The 25,825-nt window shown below is 37.0% G+C and overlaps 1 protein-coding gene across 6 annotated transcripts in view; it reads right to left on the bottom strand.

The window, feature by feature from the left end:
* Positions 1-25,825, bottom strand: part of ATP2B1 (ATPase plasma membrane Ca2+ transporting 1) — a 126,510-nt gene that overhangs the window by 40,001 nt on the left and 60,684 nt on the right. For all 6 annotated transcript variants that reach the window (XR_006790588.3, XM_045872871.3, XM_045872873.3 and 3 more), the window contains exons 3-6: positions 11,683-11,880; positions 5,289-5,543; positions 5,071-5,196; positions 1,159-1,299 (exon numbers count right to left, since the gene is read on the bottom strand). Coding sequence is in view for 5 of the 6 variants with exons in the window: in XM_045872871.3 (XP_045728827.1) it covers positions 1,159-1,299; positions 5,071-5,196; positions 5,289-5,543; positions 11,683-11,880 (720 nt within the window). In the remaining variant the exon portion in view is untranslated. The remainder of the gene's footprint in view (positions 1-1,158; positions 1,300-5,070; positions 5,197-5,288; positions 5,544-11,682; positions 11,881-25,825) is intronic.

The following is a 25,825-nucleotide window of genomic DNA, read 5'->3' as shown; positions in this document are numbered from 1 at the left end:
ACATGGTTGTAGTTATAGCAAACCAAGATTTTAGGAAGGTTTTTATTTTAGAAGATCTCAAAATACGTATGTGTAGGAGAGAAATAGGGGCTTATTCTCCTAAGTAAAATTAAGTAAATCCAAGTGGTTAAACCACAGTAAACTGCTGTCACCCTAAAGAGAAAGAACTCTGGAGGTGCCAACCTGAGCAGGAGAAAAGGGTGATATAGCAGATACTTAGAAGCAGGGTGGGGAAGGCTTTTTTAAAAAAAGTAACAAGCCAGGGGCACCTGGGTGGCTCAGTCATTGAGGGACTCCCCGGGGTCCTGGGATCGAGCCCCGCACTGGGCTCCCTGCTCCGTGGGAAGCCAGCTTCTGCCTCTGCCACTCCCCCTGCTTGTGTTCCCTTGCTCGCTGTCTCCCCTGCCCAAATAAATAAATAAATCTTAAAAAAAAAAAAAAGTAACATGCCTCCAAGCTAAGTAATTCTCAGCAGTCTCCCTACCTACCTATGACAGTTCTGGTAAGATCCTTGTGGCTAAACTATGGTTATCAATTTTTGCTGAGGATAGCTCAACTTGTAGGGACAGCAGGTACAATGGGTCAAGATCAAATTTCTAAAATCTTGGTATCTAATACTTTGGGCTAAATGTAATAAACAGAATGGGTGTCAACGTAAAGTCTTCATGTCCAGAAACCAACTACTTAAGTACAGACGGGGAAATGTGAATAGTAGAAAACGTGAAATAGATTAAAAGCTCAATGAGACCAAAATGTGATATGACTGACAAAGAAAGCTACCACTGAAGAAGCAGAAGAAATAAGCAAATCGGAAGTGAGAGTTTAATTCATTTTGCTGGTCAGGTAACAGAAAGATGCTAAAACTAAACAGAATAAAGCAAGCTAATGCAGGTGTTCAAGGAGATGCTGAATTTGTCTGGCTAAGTAAAAGGGATTGATGTATGCACTAAAGGCCCTTGATGGACTGTGATGTCTACAAGAAAAATGGGGAAATGGAAGGGACTCCATTAATTCTACCACTTGAGAGTACTACATTAACTTTTTGTAGAACGTTTCGTATCAGAACCTCATAAAAGAAGTGTATTTTTCTGTGCCAGTTCTTACAACCAGGTGCTGTATTTCCAAATACCCATTCTCAGAGAAAATTGCTGATCTTACTTTTCTTTTCCTTTTTCTTTTCGTCTTTCTTTTCTTCCTCTTCACCTCCAGCTCCAAGTAAGGTAAAGATAATTCCAGTTTGAGAATTAACACCTACAGCAGTAACGACCATTCTTCCAGAGCCTTCCATTACATGAGTACCTACAGCAACAGAAAATCTGTTTTTTTTAAATTGTTATGGCTTTTTTCCTCCTACCTTCAAATTTCAAACTTAGTCATATTGTCTTTAATATCCAGTACTTAATAAGATAAATTCAGTAAGACCTAAATTCTTATGCTGAAGGTTTTAACTCTGTAATCCATCTCATCTGAATTCAAAGCTCACACCATTTACCATGCGATATTGGGCAAATTATCACATCTCAACTCCTCACCCATAAAATGAGGATAACAGTACCTACCTTTAATAAAAACAATGAGACTCAAATAAAGGTACAAATGTAAAGTGCCTTTGCACACTGCCTGGAATTTGGGGGGGGGTTCAAAGAATGCACATTAATTTTATTACCATCATCATTGACATTTCTGAGAAACACATTGCTTAAAAAAAAGAATGTTCTTTATAACCAAATGCCCCATTTACCACACCCAAACCCAAATCTCTACCTAAACCAGCTTTCATCCCAGCCAGCCTAGATCACTGCAACAGCCTCCTAGCTAGTCTGTCTTTCCAGTTTGTCCTACATCAGTTTTAATCTTCCTAAAATGTGAATTTTCTCACAAGCGTCTCATGGCTCAAAAACCTCTGATTCTACACTGCTGAATGGATTAAGTCCAAAGTCTTAACCTTGAGATCAACCAACCCTTCAAACTTTTCACCCACTTCTCTAACATAAAATTCCATGACAGAGAGCTATGGTACAGAAATGGGAACGCTGATTGTATTCTGACTGTCCCTTACAACAATCTTGCAAGTTGGTAGGCATTATTTTTTCTTATTTTCTTAACATTTGCCCAAGGTTACACAACAATTAAGTGTCAAGACAAAGATTCAATCCAGCTCGGTGAGGGGGCAAGGGGCATATTCTTCTTTTAATACAATGCCGACAAGTTTGCTGACCATTCTCCAACTTGTACATCCACATCTCTGCACCTTTCCTAATTAAAAGGCTTCCCGTTTCTCTACTGTTGTATTTTTGTGAATTTTAAGTGGCTTTCAAAAGCAACTCTTTTTTCTAAACTCTCAATAAAGTCTTCTTTACCATTATCACGTTTATTTGATCTCCTAGGTTACAACCATATGGGGGACAGGTTCTGTTGCCCCTACCACCATCTTATCTACCAAATCAATACACAAAGGTTATTTGCTAAATAAAGTCATAAAGCATATGTACTTATTCCAGTAGTTAAAAACTTAACATTTGTCAACTAATTACTGGGGAACTTATCCAATGTGAATATTTGAGGCCTTTGATTTTCTTGCTTTTATTTTTATTTTGTTGTTGTTGTTTTAAGTAGGTCCCAGCCCCAGAATGGAGCCCAACACGGAGCCTGAACTCATGACCCTGAGATCAAGACCTGAGCTGAGATCAAGAGACGGATGCTTAACCAACTGAACCACCCAGGTGCCCCTGATTTTCTTGCTTTTAAAAATCTATATTCTGAATATTTCACTAATTATTAGCCCTTCTGTCAGTGAAAAGGCAAAGAAAACAAGAAATGAAATTCAGGATAGTGAAACAATATTGAGCAACTTCTACATGTAAAAGGCAATTTCTTTTAACGATTCTGGCTTTTGGTAGATTTCCATTTTTTTACGTTCTATTCCTCCTTACCACAGGTAATCAGATGCTGGCGGTTAATGTGCTCAGGCAAAGTAAACAGTTTTTGTTCTGGTCATATCCCCACTGCTAACTGAATAACTGCTTTTAAAAATCTAAATTTAAAAAGCCAAGAACAGCAGTGAGAAAAGGCATCATGAGAATACATTTAAAAATAAATGCATTTTATGTTTTTTAGTACATTTTTGGAATAGGGAAATAAATGCAGAAAAACTTTCCCACCCACATTACGATAAGAGACTCGGCAAAGTTATTTCAGTCTTTTCTTAACCATGGAAAATTTACAGAGTTCTTGCAGTACACTTGATGTGTCAGGGACCTGAGTCTACATAAAGCTTACTAGCAATCTCTGTTAAAATAGAAAAGGACCAAAGTTCAGTTAAAGGACATCAACCTGAAGAGCTAAGCACTTTGTAAATAAGCTAGATGCACATAAAAGTCCCTGCAGTATATATGGCAAAAAGGCAAGAGAATACCACCTCAGTTTGCCAAATACCATGGCCCAGACAGCCTATGGTGGTTAAGATATAATTAGATTGCCTTCCCCTCCTTGGAAAGATTATAGATTTTATCTGGTTAACAATTACAGTTTCTCAAAACTATGGCAAGGAATAAGTAAAGTAAGTATACGTTGTACTTAAATACATCATATTTCTATATCTAAGATATGTCTACTTAGAATGAATTACAAGTATACCCATGTAAAGAAAAAACCAAATAGGATGTTCTTGGTAGTGCAAAATTTTAAAGGTGTACAAATCCCAAGATTTTTCTGAAGAAATAAGTCTGTATTGTAATTGGGACCTCTACCCTTTAATAATGGTGCTTATGTAATTACTCTGATTTTTAGTGGTGGGATGTTTTGCAATAACCTTTTTAGGCACATATTAAATCTTAAAAAGGTTAATAGTTAGGCTGAAGTATATGCTCAAAAGTTGTGACTCTGACTTAACTTGTCACAGGCTTGACTTTGGTTTCAGTAAAACCATGTTCAATTAAAATATAAAGTTCAGAGAGAAGAACTGAACAATTACAGCTACCATGTTATTATAGTTAAATCAGCATAAATCTCCTTACAATGTATAAAATGTTAGCATTCTATTAACATCTGAAAATGGTAATAGAAGACAAAAAGGCAACATTCTGCTTGCTCCAAACTCTGGTATAATTAAGTCTAACAAACATATGTAAACAACGGTCTTAGAGGCAATTTTGTAAATTCTATAACAAATCCTAGAAAATTAAGAGTAAAAACCTGGAAATCAAACGTAAAGTACTGGCAGTGCTGTTGGAATCAAGTTGTGGTATTCTGGCTTCTTCTCATTCGGCATTTTAGAAGGCCGCGCAGTATTTTCCCACCATCTCTTCCCTTTCATTTCCGATTAACCTCAGGTCAAGCTACCAGTTACTGTTACAAGAGCCTCCCAGCTAGACAGCTACCTCCCCATTTCAAACAGTACCCTCACCTGTACAAATCCTGTTCTTTGTTCTCAGAACATGTCTCACCTATGTGCAAATTCAATCCTCCCCAGTAGATGTGGTGCCACTGCCAGGCCTACTGTTGATTAGTCATGTAATCTTTGATAAATAATTTATGTCTCAGATTTATTCCTCAGCAGTTAAATGAAGGAGTCGGATTAGTAAATTTTAAGGATTTTATCAGTTCTTAAAGACAAAAACAAACAAAAAAACCCAAAAATCTCTCCTTGGTAGTTCATCATAGGGAATTCATTAATTTGCTTTAAAAACAATCATTCTTTAATTTTATATATCAACAGGCCTTAAGAATAAACGTTAAGACAGAAAAATAGAAAAGTAGAAATCATTAGGCTTATATTTTAGTTTTATCATTACACTAATACTGACTCAAAAACTCTTGGTTTTTTGTGTTTTTGTTTTTTTTTTTGACTTAGGCTCCTCATTTGTAAAATAGGGCTCTGGATTCAAAGATCTCTAATATCTCTGCCAACTTAAAAAAAAAAAAAAAGGTCCCTAAGGATTGTAAGGGTAGAAGCTAACATAAAATACAGAATCCTTCACATTGTAGGCTATTAGGGAAACTATGTTTGCTGACAACGGGTTATAGTTGTGGAAGAGAAAAAAGTGCAAAGATAGGAAAAGAAGTTCACACCTGATAGAAGTAAGGGATCCTTATCTAAAGACTTCTTAACATGATCAGATTCACCAGTCAATGAGCTTTCATCAATTTTAAGATCATTGCCTTGAATCAGTATGCCATCAGCTGGAAGAAGATCACCTAAAACAAAAAGCAATGGTATGCTAAATTATAAACAAGATTACAGTAACTTTACCTCTAGCGTTAAGAGGTATTGCTCATTTTTTACTTACCATATTTCACCTGAGCAATATCTCCAACAGTAATGTCAGCTACAGGTATCTGAATGACCTGACCACCCCTGATGACTGTGAACTTCTGTTCTTGTTCAATTCGACTCTGCAAACCTCTAAACTGTTTTTCCTTACTCCAGTCATTGAAAGCTGTTACTAATACCACACACACTACTGACAAGAGGATTGCAGCGCCTTCAATCCAACCAGTTTCTCCTTCACCTTCTTCCTCTCCAACAGAAACTTCTCCACAAACTATATGGAAAGAAAGAAAATGCTTATCAAAAAAAAAAAAAAAAGAAAAAGAAAAAAAAAGATTCTGAACTGATGACAATAGACATTCGATAGGTTAATTATGGTGTTTACATACCTTGTTAATTTTACTCTAAATACGTTACTGAACCCAAAGCATTCCATAATGATAAGAATGCTTACTACGTCAAGTTCCCTCAGGATGGGGAGGCAGTCTAGGGTTCTAGTTAAGAGTAAGGACACCAGGGAAGATGAAATCTCAGCCTCAAGGCAAGTTACTTATTAGTGAGACTCCATTTCTTAATCTGTCAAATTAGCATACCACCACCTACTCCACCAGAGTTGTGAGGATTAAATGAGAGAACACTTTAAAGTGGGTAAAGCAGTGGTTGAGAATTCCTTTGCACTGGACCAATGGTTAATGCTATTAATTATTACACGTTAGACAAGATATACATGAAAACTTAAACACTATGTGCTACCCATGAATCATACTTATTTACTTTATCAATTTTCCCGAAGCACAAGCAAAACTTGGTTTCCATAACATGAAAAGGTAAGCCAAGTGATACTCATTAATCCAACTATTTGGGCACCTACTCTAGGTGCCAGACACTACTTTAGGAGCTGGGGATATAGCAGTAAATAAGACACACAAGCTCTCTCTTTGCATGAAACCCATACTCAGATTGGTAGGTGCAGATGGTGTATGAAGAATTCAGATAATAAAATAATTAATTTCAGATGCAGTAAACGGCACAGAGAAAATAAAGGATGGTGATGTGCTATCACGGCCCCTCTGAGGTGTCCCCGATGTTTGGGCTAGGAGCCAAATGACAAAAAGGGAACCACCAAATAACTGCTTTAGAGCATTCCAGGGAAAGATTAGAATCAGTACAAAGGCTCTACGGCACAAAAATGTTTACATAAGAATGAGGGAAGAAAAAACCTCAAAAGCTCAAAACTGAAGGTCAACAATATTGAAGAAAGAACAATGGAACGGTGCTGTTTATGCTTTGGGCTATCATCTGTCAGTCTAAAATCAATTCAGTGGCCCATGACCAGCATTTTGAAAAATGAAACATTAACAAAATAAAAGGGATATACACGTAGTAAAGGTAAGCACTGTTTCTTACAAGTTTACTTTGGTTATTTATAAATTCACGTGAAGGAATATGTTCTTCTGCATATTCCTATATAAAGTTCTTTCTTACCGAGGGTTGAGCTGAAAAGTCTGAAAAGTCAATGGTTCTCTTAGGACAGGTAAAGCAGGAAAAAGATTATTCAAAAAAAAAAAAGAATGAGTAAATGAATGATACTAGAAGATTAAAGCATATTCCAGAATAGAGAGCACGAACCAAAGATATGAAGTATGAAGATGCTGAATAAAGATGAATCCAGGAGAGGTATGTGGGCCAGAGGAAGAGAGAGAACACAGAAGACTGTAATAAAATCAACTGGTGGTGGTGAAATGGAAGGGATGATGTGAATGATTTAAAAAAAAAAAAAAATCCCAAGGACCATCAACAGGATTCAGCCATCAATGGGTACAAAAGCATGTTCTCCAAAGGAGACAGCAGGACAACCCATCGAAAGTGCTGGCTTTCCCATCCAAATATTAAAACTTCTCTTTGAATTACATTTGAACTGAAGAAATGACCACGTATCATTGTACACAATAACTAGTTAAATGAATTTATGGTTTACAATGTTCTAAACGGTAGAAGCAGTAGGACAGTTTCTCCTCTGAATTAGGTTGAGCAAGTCTGGACTCAAGAACAGATGAAGGTTCAAATACCATGTTGACCACTTTTACCAACTTGAAATGCAGCTAAAATATTATCTTCCAAATGAAGCATTTCAATGGGTTTTGGTTAAAAGTGTAAAAATGCGATACGTTACAACAGTGTACAAGAACAACAGATTGAAAGCAGAAGATGGAATTTACCAGTCATATGTCAACAGAGACGTTTATGTAACTGGTGGATGAGAGTGAAAATAAATACCATTAGTGAGTACACTTCCTGCATTTGGATTTACATAATGTTTTAAGTTTCTTTTCAGCAATGAGAAACAGTAAAACCAAGTTCTGAAATAAACCACTCAGACCCAAATCAAGGGAAATCAAGGTTAAATCGAAATTATAAAATATAATAATGTATATTCAATCATGCTATCAATAATGGTATTTTATGATTACTAAACATCAAAATTTTAAACCTCCTCTTTTTATTTCAATTTATATTTTTACATACGTTTAAGACTATGCACTATAAAAATATAATATACACATTATAAATATACACATTATGAAGACAGCTCTAAATATATATAATTCACAAATGCATCATTTGGAGATATATGCTCAGATTTCTTCCCAATAAGGTATATAATAAAAAAAAAATTAAGGATCAATGCTACAGAGATTGGGGGGAAGGAATTATGAGACAATTACTATCATTCTCAGCTTTAAATCTCACATGCATATTTAGAACTAGATGACTGAATATTTCAAAAGAGAACATGAAACAAGTTGGTGCCATATTTCATTTCATATATAGTTCTACTTTAGGTTATACAGATAAAGTTAGAACGATCTTGAAACAGATGGTAGTAAAATACTTCTAGAAATTAAATCCTTTTCCTACTGATGATCATTATAAATTTTTAGAGTAGCTGCAATGAAAAAACAATTGCAAAATCAAAGTTACAAAAGGATTGTAATTTACCAGTTATATTTATTTATATATATATATATATTTTTAAGATTTTATTTATTTGACAGAGAGAGAGGGAACACAAGCGGGGGGAGCAGGAGAGGGAGAAGCAGGCTTCCCATGGAGCAGGGAGCCCAATGCGGGGCTCGATCCCAGGACCCTGGGATCATGACCTGGGCCGAAGGCAGATGCTTAACGACTGAGCCACCCAGGTGCCCCTATATATAAGTATTTTAATAATGCTTTCAGTAAAGTCCAAGTACAAATATAGTAATAATAATCTATTTCACCAAAAGTGTTCCCCTGTAAACACCTGCGAGAGATGCACAATCTAAATTCAGTCTTTGCTCTCTGCCGCAAGGCAAATATTCCATTCTTAAAATTCTCCACTTGAGCTATTTCTTGGATGGTGCATCAAGTGTGTACATTACAGTATAAAGAAGTAGTTCTCAAAAGTGTTGTCGAGGAATCCCAGGAGGAATCCCCAAGGTCAGAACTATGTTTATAAAAAAGTATACTAAGATGTAATTTGCCTTATATTTCAGAAATGTATAGTGGAATTTTCCAAAGACTACATTACATGTGCTAACACAACACACTAAATGCAGAAGCAGATGAGAACCCAGTTATCTTCAATTATGTTAAAGAGATAACAAGGAAATGAAGAACACTACTACTCTTTTCATTATTTCATTTAAAATCTCATTAACAATAATTTCAGTAATTATAATTTTTTATTATAACAACACAGCACTGTTATAATTTTTAAGTGCAATGGTATTTTTAAATTTCTCGATTTTAATTAGGAATACAGTAAATATCTACAGATATAACTCATATGATCAAAAGATCTTTGGAGTTCTTAATACTTTGGTGTAAAGGGGTCCGAGACCAAAAAGTTTGAGAACCATCAATTAGTATTATAACATTTGTTTATAGTGTGGGTTACAGTGCTTATTTTCACACCAAACAGCACTAGTAAGAAATTTTGAGAATTTAGATTTCTAGGACTGTAGGTTTACAATTAATGGATTTCCTTTTAAGCAAGTTACTACTTCGTGTTAAAACATAGTATGATGAAAAGATACATGAGTACACTAATAAATGTTAAAAAAAAAATGCAAACACTAACATTTCATCTCCTTCTAGTAGACTGACTCTCTTTGAAGTGTCTTACGACACTGAAAACTCTAGAGTTATCTTCCCAGTTGGATCTAATGCCAGTCTTCTCCTTAAGCAAATTTGGGAAAGGGCTTGTCACTATATCCTACAAATGAAAGCAGTCCAAGTTCCAAAAAAATTTGTCCTTGTAACAAAATCCATTCCCACTGAAAATATTTTTCTTCAGCTTTCTTATAATCTTGGGGTAAAAAATGTTAAAAAAAAAATTAATAATCTGCCAACTCAATGAATTCTAGAATACCAATCCCCAATATCCTATGATGCTAGTTGGGTAAACTGAGCACTACAGAACTTAGCTGTATATGTATGACCTTTCTTTGTCATATAAAAAGATACACCCATTTACACACCCTCAGGCCTACCCACGCATGCACACATACACCTTCATGAGTAACCCACACAAAACATACTTTTAAAATCTGGAAGAATACGTATCAAAATGGTATAGCAGTAATCTCTTAAAAAATGAGATTTTGGGTGAATATTATTTCCTATGAATTGTCATTTTTCCCTCATCTTTCCATGGCAAAATATGTATTATTTATTTAACAAAACTAAACAAGTTTCAAAAATAATTTGGCTCAATGTTGACAAGAACATTGCCTAAATTTTTTCTTCTTTAGATCAGTGATTCTCAGCCACAAGCAATTTTGCCCCTTATGAGAAACCTGGCAATATCTGGAGGCATTTTGGTTGCCTCGACTGGAAGGTGGTATGATGCAGGGCAACAAAGAATGTTCTGGTGTAGGGGCGCCTGGGTGGCTCAGTTGGTTAAGCGACTGCCTTCGGCTCAGGTCATGATCCTGGAGTCCCGGGATCAAGTCCCGCATCGGGCTCCCTGCTCAGCAGGGAGTCTGCTTCTCCCTCTGACCCTCCTCCCTCTCATGCTCTCTGTCTCTCATTCTCTCTCTCGCAAATAAATAAATAAAATCTTTAAAAAAAAAAAAAAAAGGAATGTTCTGGTGTAAAATGTAAACAGTGCTGCTGCTGAAAAACCCTGATCTGTACTGGTTTCAGATAAACTGACCTATTCTGTGATCAACTTTCTCAAGCAAACAAACAAAAAACCCAAAAAACAAAACAACTCTCACATGAGCTCCAGGCATACCTTTAATGTAATTACTTTAAATCATTGCCTAAGCCAACTTTCAGAGTTAGCAAATATTTATCAAACTCTTCATAACTTAAAAGGCATAAGAATAAAGTTCTTACAAACAAAAATATTGGTGTATCACTCTTCTGATATATAAACTACTATTGGTTCACTCTACAGTTATTTAAATACAGTAAGCAAAACCCAAGCTGGATTTCTTAGCAGTTACAGAATGTACTGTCAAAGAATATCCATTTTAAATAAACTTATTAAAAAGAGAATAAGAAATTTTTTTTGGAGAATTATTATTATTATTATTATTATTTTTGACACAGAGCAAGTGAGAGAGAGAGAGAGAGACAGAGAGCAAGCACAAGCAGGGGGAATGCAGGCAGGGGAGAAGCAGGCTCCCTGCTGAGCCAGGAGCCCAATGCGGGGCTTGATCCCAGGACCCTGGCATCAAGACCTGAGCCGAAGGCAGTCGCTTAACCGACTGAGCCACCCAGGCACCTGAGAATAAGAAATTTAAAAAAGAAATAAAGAACATAAAAAGGTGGGAGAAAAAACCATTTGTAGCTACAAGTTAAAGTAGATATATCAATGTATAATGTATTTTTCCATTGGTCAAGATTCTTTGTAGTAGAAACATTTCTAGAATGGCAAGGCAATTATCCAAATCATGCATATAATAACACAACTGAAAAATAATGGATGAGGGAAGAGAACAGAATATTACTTCCATAATGCTTTCCAAAATTAAAAAAAAAAAAACCAACCCAAAATTAAAACTGTAATTATTTCAATATAGTGTTCAAAGACCTTAAAAACTGTGATGGCACAAACCCCATTGTATGTGTGTGTATATATATATATATAGTTTAGCTCCTTGCCAACACACGGTATGCACATTTTGACGTTTTTCACCTCTATAGTTCACTTGGAGGTGACACTATCTCATAGGGTTACTGTAAAATTATCTGAGATGGTATATTTAAAGAACTATTAAAAGCACTACTAGAATGGTGTCTAGCATGGTCAGTAAATGCCGACCTGCTATTATTATTACATTTTAAGTATGCAAATGAACTGAACTTATTTACATCACACATAAAAAGTCTTTTTCTTTTTTTCCCCTCCCCAATTTACTTACGTGCATTATCCCCTTCTGGAGGTCGATAAAAAGAAAGGCCCAATGATACTATGGCTGCAATTTCTAGTATAATTAAAGTGACATCTTGTAATGCTTCCCATACTAATTGAAGAAAGGTTTTTGGCTTTTTAGGAGGTATAAAATTCTTTCCAAACACTGCTTCTCTTCTCTCTATATCTGCAGGGTTTCCACTTAAACCTAGTGAAAAGAAACAAATTTCAGTGAAATATTGCACTATTTACATATGAAAATACCTATTTTATTCAAAACATATTCTTTACACTTTAGATTCCAATTCATAAGCTCCTATTGATAGGATTTTTATGCATTAGACCAAATGTACAGAATTTAAATCACTGAAAAATGTGTACAGTACTTTAAAAGGACATTTCAGCTAGACAGCTCAAGACGGGATTAAGAATTTTCACTTTTCCAAACTGCTTATTTTTGATCAAACTACCTTATACCATCTTGTAGACTGCCAGAGACCAGAACTGATAATGACAGTTGGATGGGTTTTATATTGGAATTAAACATTTCCCTGACCTTTACTTATGATGTTTTCCCTCCAAAAATGGGGAATTACGTATTTATTTGATTTACTTAACAGCATCTTGGTTAACTCAATCAGTGAAAATCTTTGATTTTCACTCTTATTTACTAAAGAACAATGAGAAGTTAATTTAAACTCTAAAACTTCTCTACTAAAATGTCTGTTAGACTTTCACTGATAAAAGATTTCCAAGTCACAAAAAACAGGAAACTTAGGATGACTTTTCTTTTGAATTTTATTTTTAGGATTTAGTTCCAGCTTAAGAAATAGGTACAGCTATTGACTGCACCCACGGTCACTGCATTGTAGGACACAGCACTTATTGCATGAAGTGTGGAAGTGGAGCGGTAAGAGGTTGAGAGAGAGTTGGATGAGTATCAATTTTGCCTTTCCTTCACCGCATCTAGCGGGTCCTCCTCTAATTTAACCCTGCTGATCCCATCAAACCTAGACATGTTCCCATTAGCTAAAGCAAAGTATGTACACATTTACATTTTTGTGGGGGGTATGAGAACACAGGCAGCAGTGACAAATGATTTGTTTCCTTAGGCTGTTTAAAAATATCAAAGAAGGAGGCAAAGGTACCAGAATGATACAATTTCCAATTTATCATAAATTTAAATTTATAATTAATTTAGTTAACAATCTTTTGGGGGGAGCAAGAGTTCATTCTAAGAGAACAACAGATTACTGGAAGGCTCTTGGTTTTTAGTGTTTCAGCTAGTAATCTCAATGTGGAGACAAGCAGAAGAGTAGAAGAGAGAACAAAGAAAGTATACTGCTAGAATAAACAGTAAGAAATGAATATAAACTTTTTAAAGTAATTATTTACTTTGTTAAAGGTATCAAGAAGATTCCAGAGATGTTTTCATTAGCAACTGTAACAAGGTCAGTGCATTCTGAGCAGAAAAGATTTCAGATTTTCCGATGACAAAAGTCATCATCTGAAAGCTTCCACAGAGCGCCAGGCTTCGAGACAGAGTTTAACAGAAAGAAAGGAATCAAAGGATTGTACTAATTGTGACCAGGGGAAAGACAGTATGAGAGAAGAAACTTGCAAATTTTAATTTAGGATCTACACAGTTTCTTCCGACTAGAGCAATGCTTCCCAATCACACCTGGCTGCAAGCAGTTAGCACTGGTCCCTGGATTAACTGAGGGACATCCTGGACAATCAATGTAGTGATGTTTTCCACAAAACAAAATTTGTTTTAAAGAACTAAACCTTGCAGTGTTCTGAGATTATGTGCTTGCTGCTTTTTTAATTAAGTGTCCTTTCTTTCATAAAAATTATAAGTTTGTTTTGTCTTGTATTTTAGTGATCTTACTAGCAAAAATAAAAGACTGCATTCCTGCCCTGTGTCAGTCTCCAATTTTTTTTCTAAGAAATCGTCTGAAGTTATTGGTTCTATCAGTTTAACTCACACTTAATAGAACCTATCATTAATTACATATATATAATACCTAGTAGTTTTAAATATCATCATTAACTATAAAAATAACTGACCAAAACTTACATTGGTTACAACAGAGGCCAATATTTTATGTTAATGCTGACAAAAACAGCCATAGAGCTAAAGACAGCTTAAAAATATAACTGGAGAGAATTCAGAAAATAAAAAAGCAGCTGGTCCTAAACGTTACTGTAATTCTTCCATACCACCACCAAGCACACATCTAGGACATAACATCAATAAGGTCATTTGGTTTAAGAACCAGAAGACCTAGATTCCAGTTTACCTACTGAAATTTTGCACATGTGACTTAACTTTTGTAGCAGTTGGGGGAAGGGCATTAATATCTGTTGGTGTAACCTACAAAGTTGTTTGGAAAGGCCTGAGAAGATACAAAATATCAAATCATAAACTATAAGGTAACAGCTATTAAGTAAGGGGATGACAAGTTACAAACTGAACACTACAGGTTTTAATTACACTTGGGGGGCAATTAATTTCCATTAATATAAAATAATAAACTTACTATAATCTAAATATAGTGAAGGGTTTTATAACAATAGTCTGTTCCCCACCAGATACTACTTTAAGGGACTATTATTTTACATCTGAGGAATTACTGTGAACAAGTTATACATTCAGCAAGCTTAAATTATACTGGAGGGAAACAAAGAGACAAAGTGACATAGAGAAGACTAGTATTTATTCTCAGTGTAACAGAAACCTTTCTAAAAGGGAAGGGTTTTAAAGCACTGCAGTAATAACTGATCTTATTTTAATTGTTGTGTGAAGTATAAACTGAAGAGTTCAAGAGTGGAGGGAAAAGACCATTAGGGAGGTTGTCGCAGTACAAAGTAAGAGATGTTGGTGGCTTGAATCTGAGTTTTTAATTGGATCTGCCAATTATCTTGTAAAAAGATCAGACAGAACTTGCTAAAGGACTGGATGTGGATGAAAGAAAGAGAAAGAATAAAGAACGGTATCTAGATTTTTGGGGGGTGGGGGGTTTATACATTTAAATGGATGGATAGTAAAGACATTTCCCAAGATAGAGCAGGCTTTGGGAATTGCAGAATTAAGCAGAAAAAGAGAGGCAAGAGTTATTGGTTTTCATTTTAAAGATTTACACAAGAGATGCCAAACAAGTGGAGAAGTCTATAGACAGCTTGCTAGCCATATCTGGAACTCAAAGGTTGAATCAGAATCATCAATGTATAGATGATTCTGGAGCCATGGGCCCAGTGAGAGCTCCCAGAAAGCAGACAAGAGAGAAGGGCTGAGGCTAGAGCCTTGGAACCTTCCCAACATTTGAAGGTCAGATAGGGGAAGAAAAGCCAAAGGCAACCCAAAGAAATAGGCAGGGATGAGGGGGAGGGGTTCCAAAACAGGCTCATATAATACTATGGAAGCCTAGAAAAGGAGAGGTTTTTTTAAAAAGATGAAGATAATGTGGATGAATGAATGTATCAAAGGAGTAGGACTGAAGACAGAGACTGGCTTTCACTAGATGGAGGCTGATGACCTTGAAAAGAAATCTTACAGTGGAGTGTCGTGAAGAAAGTCTGATTAGAAAGAACTGAAGAGAGAATAAAAATTAGAAAGTGAGTGGATACTATGATCATAAAACTTCTTCTGGAGTATGATACAGCAGAGAAAAATAAAGCAGTAAAAGTGAATTAAAGTGGGTAAGTAAAACCCATTAGGTTTTTAAAAAGATGAGTGATAGATACTAAGGCAAGTAATTTACCAGTGGAAGTAATCAAATAGAGAAGACAACACCAGAGACACAGGTTAACACTAGAATAAAGCCTTCTCTTCGAAGAGGCAAGGGAAATGGAATCCACGGTGTAAGTGTTAGCCTGCTCTAAGTGCAGGAAGAGGCTTCCACTGTTAGGAAAGAGAAAGCAAAGTTCTTAGAGAGGAAAGGAGATAGCTAAGCTGATGAAACTGGTAATGAGACTACATGGTCCGAGCTTTAAAAAGAGTACATATGACATGAAATCATTAAGTATAACTTATGAATAAATAAAACGACAGATCTTCTGCCTAGTCCCACTGGCTCAGTTGATGGTAGTGTAGTGACAATGAGGCAAAGGGCATGTTTAGCACTGATCTCCTCATGGCCCATTTACCTTCAGAAACAGAAAAAATATATATATATATTTAAAGATTTTTTAATTTATTCATTTGAGACACAGAGATACAGAGAGAGAGAGAATATGAGCAGGGGGAGAAGCAGAGGAAGGGGGAGAAACAGGTCCCCCGCTGAGCAGGGAGCCTGATGCGGGGCTCGATCCCAGGACCCTGGGATCATGACCTGAGCCAAAGGCAGACGCTTAACCATCTGAACCACCCAGGTGCCCCCCGAAAATATATTTTTAAAAACCATCAAAAGTAGTTGTAAAAATGAGTAAAGAAAACCTGATTTAAAATGGAGCTGTGATGCTATGAAGGGAGAATTGTCACACATGTAGCGCTCATGTCAACTTAAATGACCAACAGGGAGGAGGAAGATTTCCACTTGCCTTGGGAACCACAAACTGCCCACCACTTGCAGCCAGTGAGAAACTGCCCCAACCTTGAGCTCTTGCTCTTCTTCAATGAAGCTATGTTGAAAACAACTCTATCTCCTCTCAGAACCTAGTAAAAGCTAGCCTCCCCTCTGTCTCTTCAGACTTGCCTATGGTTCACCATAGTCTGTGTGCCCTGACTTGCAATGCCACTGTTATTCCTGAATAAACTTATCTTTGTTTAATCAAATTACCATGTGTTTCATTTAAGGTTGATATTACCTGGTGTCAGAAGTGGGTTGGGAAGGAGCTGAACCCCTAGGGAATAATGACCCTCACAACTCTTTTGTGGGTCCCACGTGAGCCCCTTGCACTCTTCGTTTCTGTTCGCTGTCTTTTTCCTTTTGGTTCAGTGAGTCTCCTCTCGGAGTCAAGCTCCCTCCTTCTGGTTCAGCTCACTGACTTTATCTGGGGTCTGCTTTTGTGAAGGTATTACCCTTCTTGGTGAGTACTCTTTTTCTTTTCTGTACTTCTACTTTGAGTAGTGGGACCCTTAAAATCCAGAAAGTTAAGCAAGCCACCTCCGGGCACACCTGCCCATTTTATGTCTAGAAACTGTGGTTCCAAATCTTTCAATAAAGATTTGTTGTAAAAGGCTAATGAAAAAGTGAAGATATAAGAGGTACCTAAACAAAAGGCTCTAAGACTGACATAATACTCATACTGCTCCCCTTTCTTCCTTTGAGTACTCATTCTAGTAATCCTGTCTGAATTGCCTTTCCACTCTGAAGAGCCTATTAAACAATTACCTTTTCAAGTAAGACCACCTGAAGCTATAGGCAATTCTCCTCAGGCATCTTTCATTTCTTGGTCAAAGGCCACACTAAAGACTAAACTAAGGGCTATAGTTAAATAATTTCTTAAACTCATAGGAAATCCTCTGACATTTTAATAGTTGGATTAACTCCAGAGATTAGTGTATACACAAAAAGACAGAAAGTAAGACCGGGGGCACTGGTTGGTTCCTGCTAGGAAATTTTGTTAAGGTGCTCTCTCTATGCTGAGGATAATGCAGTTGGAGGGCTGGATCAAGCTATGATGTCATTTAAGCTGCAACCCAATTCTTGAGGAATTGAGAGCAACTATCCTTATCTTACAAATCTTTGTAAAAACTAGAAATGTGACTCTAGAGGCAGTTCTTTTTACGAATCCCAAAACCTCCCCTATTGATCTTTTTTTTTTTTTGGTTCCCCTATTGATCTTTAAAGGCTTGTAACTTGCATTCTTCCTTGTGCCTCTGAGTTGTAAATGCTAAAGTACAAACTTCAGGGAAGTAATTCTTATCAGAAGAAAAACAAAAGGGGGAAAGGTCATTTAAAACTTAGCTTTAGCCATATGAACCGGTAGCCTTAACTTATTCCAACTACCAGAAAACTTAGATCCAACTTTTATAATGAATAAAGTAGAAACCATGAGGTCTCTGTTTATGTCTGTTTATGTTTAAGCATATCTATACGTGTGTTGTATATATGTAGCATTTTCTACTGCCAATAGAATTACTAAAATTAATTTGTAAAAGAGTTCAATTTAGCTGACTCAAATGTGAATTAAGTATTCATAGAAATTTTCAAAATATAATAGAAAGTAACCCAAATGCTTTTCAGGATTTTGGGACAATCTGTGGCAAATAAAAGCTAGCTTAAGTTTGGTTTCACTAAAATAGGCATGTCTTCAGAGTTACCAGCATTAAATATAATGTAGACACACAACTTCTATTCTACCGGTTTTACTAATCAAATAAATTCATGCTGTATCTGTTACAAAATTTGCCAACAAGAATGGCTGATTCTAATGTCTCATGAAGCTTTAGTGGGTAACTAAACATAATTGTTGAGAATGAATAAACTAAACAGACGTTAAGTAGGATAAAAAGGTTTTAGGTGAACTTTTCAAATAATCTCCCCAAATCTTTTTGGTAACCTGAAACCTTAAAGTTTGGCTAAATTAAGTGATGAGTTAAGCTAAATTCATTAAACAGATCATTTCCAAATAAGATAAAATATTGAAACATAGATTACTGAACATACAGGCTTTTTTGCTTCATTTTAGAGGAACTAAAAATATTTGAGTCTAATAATAAACATGTTTTAGGCATGCTTAAAAATATTCTATGAAAAAAGCATGTTTCCAGCAATCATAAAGTATTTATAAGTCTGCCAATTCACAGAATGCTAATGTAAAGGCCAGTTCAGAATTGTTTACTTCTTAATTAAGGTTGCCAAGGGGGTAAGAATTCTAATTCATGTGTGTGCTTAAAGCTACTAGAAATAATAAGGGAAACATCTCCATATGCAAAAAAATTCGGATGTGGGCTTTTGGTAAAAGAAGGTAGAAAGGAATAGACATGCACTTTTTTTTTAAATATTTTATTTATTTGAGAGGGAGGGAGAGAGAGAGAGAACGCAAGCAGGGAGAAGGGGCAGAGAAGGAGAAGCAGAGCCAGACGCGGAACTTGATCCCAGAACCCTGGGATCATGACCTGAGCCCAAGGCAGATGCTTAACTGATTTAGCCACCCAGGTGCCCAGACAGGCACTTTTGTTGAGGAAAAGTTTGTTATAAAGTGAGGCTGGTGGGTGCCTGCGTGGCTCATTTGGTTAAGCGACCTCCTTTGGCTCAAGTCATGATCCTGGAGTCCTAGGATGGAGTCCCGCATCAGGCTCCCTGCTGAGCTGCTTCTCCCTCTCACCCTCCCCCTCTCCTGCTCTCTCTCTCAAATAAATAAAATCTTATTAAAAATTTTTAAAAAGTAAGGCTGGTTATTTAAAAAGGGAAAGAGACGGGGTGCCTGGGTGGCTCGGCAGTTGAGCCTTCAGCGCGGTCATGATCCCAGGGTCCTGGGATAGAGCCCTGCATCAGGCTCCCTGCTCAGCAGGAAGCCTGCTTCTCCCTCTCACAATCTCCCTGCTTGTGTTCCCTCTCTTGCTATCTCTCTCTCTGTCAAATAAATAAATAAAATCTTAAAAAAAAAAAAGGGAAGAGGCTGGTTATCTGAAAAGAACAAAGATAGGATAAAATCTGAATGTAAAAAAGAAAGTTGTAGGTTTTTGGAAAAGCAATCTTTGAATGGTGATTTTAATGTGTGATCAAGCTGGTTAAGATTAAAATAAATTTATTTAAAAATGAGTTTCAGTATGGGGCACCTAGGTGGCTCAGTCGGTTAGATATCTGACTTTGGCTCTGCCCCCTGCATCAGGTCCCCTGCTCATTACAGTCTGCTTGTCCCTCTCCCTCTGCCCCTCCTCTCCGCTTGTGCTCACTCTCTCTCAAATAAATAAAATCTTTTTAAAAAAATGAGTTTTAATTATCAAAAGTACAGTGGTACAAAATCAGAATTTGTTTTTACCTCTGTTTAAAAGAACAATGTTTTCTTACATTACTGATCTGCCCTTAATAAGATATTGTAAGCAAAGGTTTTTCTTTACTTTTAATGTAATCTGCTAGAAAGATTGTGTGTTTTGTCCTCATCACGTCTTTGATTACTTTTTTAAAAAGTTTATTATTTTCAATATTAAAGAAGCTAAGGTTTTTTACAACTATTTAACTTTCTGTCTTTTCCTGCAAAGTCTTTGTCACTTTGGTTAAAGCGATACCTAAGTATTATTTCACAGTGACCTATCATCCTCTGTAAGTGTCCCAGCCTTTTGATATTTTTGACAAACTTCCCCAAAATCAAATTCTAAAGGAAGTATTCTGACCTTGAAGTAACTTTAGGTTTTTACAGAAGGTCCCTGGAACATATCAAAGGATTTGTTCTCCTTATAAAGAGGGAGATGTTAAACTAATTAGACTTATTTGGTATGTTGAATTACATGGGAAGTATGGTCAAATAGGTGATGTTAAACCTTCTTAGAATATATTTGTGTGGAAATACATTATTAATATAAGCAAAAATAGCATGAAATTTCTAAAGATCTCATATGTCCTTATATCACTTTAACACTTGTAATTCTAGTTACTACCTTAAAGTATCTGTCACAACAATAAACAAATTTCTTTCTCGGCTGCATTATAATGAACTCTCCTCAGGCCTTTAGCCATGGCCATTTTTAAGTCTTTTTGGCCATTTACAGACAGTTATTGTTTTACTCTGATGCTTTTACAAGTGTTCCTGAAAAAGTACTTCATCTTCAAAGAGATTCAGGAAAGGACAGTTCTCTGGTAACTTTAAGATAATAAAACTGAACTGGGTAAGAATTTCCAGATCTAGTGGCAAAATGAATTCAAGCAGAACAAGAATTGAAAACATGAGACTGAATGAACTGAGGAGGAGGATTATAATTTTTATGACTTGTTTAAAACATTCTTGGTTCTCTAATGTTTTGCTTCTTTAGATTTTAGGAAATCTTTTTCTCTTTCTCTTAAGCTATCAACAATTTGGTGATATGCACCTCTGTCAATAAAGATAAAGCATTTATCTTTATTTATTCACATGATCCCTCCAGAATTTGGAAACTCTTAGTGAATATTTTAATCTTCATGACAATTATTTGCAAAAATTCAATAAGAATCTGTTCTTGTATCAGGACAGAGAAACATTGGTTATATTACCAAAGCTTTGACTGGAATATCATATTTGAGAAATGTGCACACATTCAGATAGAATGAGAGTCTTGAGCGAAGAAGTTTGACTTTACGGAGCCAGTGAAATCCTACGAAGGAAAAATCAACCTGGTACCTTGCTTACAAAATTCCAGCAAAGCAGTCTTAAAAAGAGCTTAGGTGGTTAATCACTATTCTTGCTTCACTATTATAAATAATCAGGCAAAGTTTAATGCAAAAAAATAGTTTTATTATAAAAAATGAGGGTACTTGCAGCAGGGAAGAAATTATGTTTATTCCTTTGTCTACTTTAGATTCTAATCCTGTTAACTGTCTTTGAGTTTGTTATATACTTGTAAATTGGACTGGATCCTGAATTCTAGTTTCCTCAAAAATCTGGCTACAATTCTCCAAAGTAACATTTCCAATTTTCTCTTACACTTTTGATTTGTAATCAGTAAGAACAAAGACTGCCCATGAATGTACTTGGAAGGGACTCTACAGCAGGTCCTTCTCACCACCCAGATGGCAGCCAAACCTTGGGGACCTAAACCTTGACTATGTATCTCACGGATGAAGAAGGCGCCATCTGACATCTGGTCCTGCACAGATGCTAGAGACCTCCGAATCAAACGGACTAGAAAAAGAAGTAGCTGACATAAAGGCTGACTCCTTACTCCCCTGATGCCGAATCAAGACTTCATAGTTTAAACATGAAACTTTTTTCCTTCTCTCTTTCACTTTGCCATTGGCCTAGAAAGAGAACACTTTCACCCGATTTCTCAAGGCCATTGCTAAAGGAGGGGTCTGCCTTTCAGACTGTTGGATTTATCATTAAAATCTCTTACCTATTAACAGTGCCACCTAAGTGAGTGAGAGTGATTTGTGTCCCAACTGGATTTATGTTTGTCTGTGGTGGTTATCATTCTCCTCGGGCCTATAAATGCCTCAACAACCGGTACATATCAAGGTAAGGCCTTTTGAGTTATGTGACTGTGCTCCTAACTTTCCACAAACCAACTACGGCACCTTCTTTGGTCAGATCCCCTGTATTTACATCGTCAAGTGAGAAAGGACCTAACAGGAGGCTTTCAGGATTCAGGATTCACTTCCTTTGGCAGGGCCATACTTCCCCAGTTAGGAGTAAATGTAAACAAGAACATGATCAGAAATCTCTCCTTTACTCTTGGAGATATTGCAGAATCAGTAGCCAAGACAACAGCTGCCCAAAAAAGAGCCTTAGACTCTCTGGCTGAAGTTGGTAACAGGACAGTCCTTGATTATCTTCTACTGAGCAGGGAGGTCTATGTGCTGTGGCCACCACCACCTGCTGCACCTGGATTAACACTTCTGGGGACGTTAAAGCTCAGTTACGTAAGACCATTGAGCAACCCACTTGGCTTAAAAAGCAAGCTGACCAGCCAACCTGGAATTTCCTAGTCAGCACTAGGAGATTTGGTGGCAACAGGAAGACCAAAGGAGATTTCCAACAGCTCTGGAGACAATGAGAAATACAGTCGTGGTACCCACAAACCCCTTTTTGAGTTCAGTCCTTCCTGCTATTTCTGAAGGCCATGAACATAATGTAGCAAACAGAATGTTAGCTCAAGGCTTTGAGATGATCCAATGTTTATAAGCTTGATAAGATAGGAATTTATGAATAGGAAATGCCTGACAGCCCTCCTTCTATCTTCCCTGTTCCTCAAATGTGGCCTCCATGGTTTCCACTTGCTACTTAGTCCCCACTCCCCCACCCCTATATATATGGGACATGACCCTTGGAAAAGGTCCTTCCAAGCACCAAAAGACCCAGAAAGACAAAAATATTTCAATCAAAAAGAACAACCTGATGCTTAATCAGTGATGCTTTCTCGGAAAGATCTTAAGCGGAAGGGGAAAACATGAAAATGAATCAGGGAAATCTAATCTAAAATGTAGTCGGGAAGCCATGAAGGGAGAGTTCTCATGCACATAGCACTCATCTCAACTTACAAGACCAGCAGGAAGGAGGAAGATTTCCACATGCCTCAGTAACAGCAAACTGCCCACCACTTGCAGCCAGTGAGAAACCACAACCTCGCACTCCTGTTCTTCTCCAACGAAGTTATATTCAAAACAACCCTCCTCAATTTCCTCCCAGAACCTAGTAACAGCTAGTCTCCCCGCCCTTTGCCTCCTTGGACTTGGCCATGGCTTGCCATAGTCTGCAAGTCCTGAATTGCAATTCCCCTGCTACTCTCAAATAGACTCATCTTTGTTTAATTAAATTACCATTTATTTAAGGTTGACAGTCTCACAATTATGTGCTTTTGGGGTCTGGATTCACCACTGTGGGAAGTGGGGGGGGGCAGCCTATTTTCATTCTATGAATAGATAATGGCTCAAGAGTATTGTGTATATATTTGGAAAAGACATAAAATTCAAATTTTATCAATAGCTGGATGTTTTATAAGAAAATGTAGCATCACAACTGCTGCCACTAATAAAATCATGTCTCAGCTTAGGAATTGAAGAGGGGAAAATACTGGAAGGGGCTTAACTGAAAATCACGGCTACTACACAGCAAATACCCCAGTCTTACCAAGTTCTGTATGTATGTCTGCGTGTGTGTGTGTGTGTGTGAGAGAGAGAGATGGTGGTGGTAGCAGTAAAATGGTAGCAGCCACCCTGACTTCTCCAAGTGAAGGCTGCAGGAAAACATGGAGACCTAGAAGGCATGTGAAAATTTATGTTTACGTGCATTCTTCTTGGGAAACAAACTAATACTCTCAATTTCAAAAGAGAGGGCTGCTCCTCAATTTAGGAATCATTGGTCTAAAGTGAAACTTTCGCATTCACTTCCATGGGCCAGGCACTGTGATGGGCACTAAACGGGGAAGTGAGTCAGACAGCGTGCCTTTCTCTGGCACTTGCCCTCAAAGAACTCATAGTTTAGTGGGGCAAGCTGACAAGTAACCAGTTAATCATGGCTCAGTGTGTTTAGTATTATGATGGGGTGGTGAGGAATATACAAAGGGAACCAGAATCCAAAATTTAGGGGGTGGGGGTAGAGGAGGAAATTCTAAGGTATCTAATTTGAGGTCTTAAGAATGATTAAGAGATAGGGCGCCTCGCTGGCTCAGAGCTTGCAACTCGATCTCAGGGTGTGGAGCTTACTTAAAAAAATAATCATAAATAAAATTAAAGTAAATAAATGGAGTAGCAAGAACCCCACTAGGCTACTCTGTACTATTGTTCTTAAAAAAAAAAAAAAAAAGAATGATTAAGTGTTAAAGAGTCATAGGAAGGATGAGGTACAGTGTTTTAGGTGAAGAGATAGTATTTAAGAGACCCAGGAACAAGAGTGACCTTGGCACAATAGTATTTAAGAAAACTGCAAATTCTGCTATGCCTCAAACATTGAAGAGTTGGAAAGAAGAAACGAGATAAGAGAAGTAAGCAGGGGTCAGATCCCCCAAAAGATCTGTTAACCTAAGCAAGAGGTCAGAACTTCATTCTAGGGCCAATGCAAAACCACTACCAGCTAGCTGTAAGCAGGAAAGTGACAGGGAACATACAAGGGAGACAGAAAAAGACACCAGCAAGTATGCTGTTACCTCAACATAAAAGAAGTCAGTGGCTTCTAACAGGGGAGTGTGGATGCAGAGAAGCAGATACCCTTGGGTTAAGACCAATTTAGGCGTTAGGAATTCTAGGTCTTGTTGACCAAGAGAATGAGAGTGGGTCAAGTCTCCTGTCAAAGTCCAGGCCACCTAAGAGATGGATAATGGTTTCAATGGAAATGGGAAAAAGAGAATATGCTTTCAGAACAGAAAGTCTGGAAAAGTTGCGAACATAAGATGTCTATAATGAATCAAGTTTTCAGGCCCAAAGTTTGGGGTAAAAATCTGGACTAGAGCTGCAAATTTAGAAACCACCAGCATCCAGATGATGTGTGCAGTCTTAGGAGTACATAACATCACCCAAGGAGTGCAGATAAAAAAGAGGGTGTGGAGATGAACTGAAACCTGAGGCCCACCAACATCTAAAGGAAAGCACAGAAGGCTGATACACAACTGGCCAGATAGGAAGAAAGAAAGCCCTAAGAATCTAGTATTATGAAAGCCAGAACAGAACAGTTTAAAAAGGAAACATAGGGGCACCTGGCTGGCTCAGTCGGAAGAGCAGGCAACTCCTGATCTTGAGACCTTGAGGTCATGTGGTTGAGCCCCATGTTGGGTATAGAGATTACTAAAATAAATAAACCTTAAAAAAATAAAAAATAAAAAGGAAATATGTCTATTGCACTCAGAAAACCAACCAACCAAACAAAAAAACAACTCTAGCGCTATGCTACTTCAGACTCTAAAAGTACAACTTTACGTACATGCAACAAAGTTAGGAGTAGTCAGTGTTACAACTATCTTCAAAAAATTCATAAGCAATGAAACTAGTGACCTGAACAGGCATTAAATTAAATGTATAATTCTCTATTACAGCAGCAATAAATTTCTAGGACAAGATCATGCAGGATTATCAATATAAAACCCTTGTTGGTAACTCTATTAAGTATTAAAATATACATGGCTGGCATACCGTGGCGATGGAAATCCTTGCTGAGTGCCTGAAAGATCTGTGCCAACCGGTATAACCAAGCACATCCATCAGGGCATCAGAGGATTCTTGCGGTAGCCTATAAGTCAACAATGATTCATGCTGGGCAAAGGGCTGTTTTTTTTTTTGTTTTGTTTTGTTTTACAGAGTTAAAATAGATTTCCATGTGTGAATATTAGTTTTATTATATTACATCATGAAGACCTGGTCAAAGCACACCATTACTAACAGCCTTACTTCCAGGAGTGCAAATATAAACTGCCATCTGAAACATTATGGAAACATTAGTCAGCCAGGGACAATTACTGTTGACTTTACCCTGCTTCCTACCACATAACTCTTTTGTTTCTTTCTACCACTGTTTCCTTTTCTTATTCCCTTTGCTTTTTTCCCTCTTGCACCTAATTTTAGCAACTACCACTTAAACAGCTT

This window comes from Mirounga angustirostris, unplaced genomic scaffold (assembly GCF_029215605.1).
Source record: "Mirounga angustirostris isolate CCGP_5_RB_7025 unplaced genomic scaffold, mMirAng1.0.hap1 SCAF_5, whole genome shotgun sequence".
Taxonomy (NCBI): Eukaryota; Metazoa; Chordata; class Mammalia; order Carnivora; family Phocidae; genus Mirounga; species Mirounga angustirostris.
The sequence above is the reverse complement of the archived record's forward strand: the minus strand, read 5'-3'. Positions and strand labels throughout refer to the sequence as shown.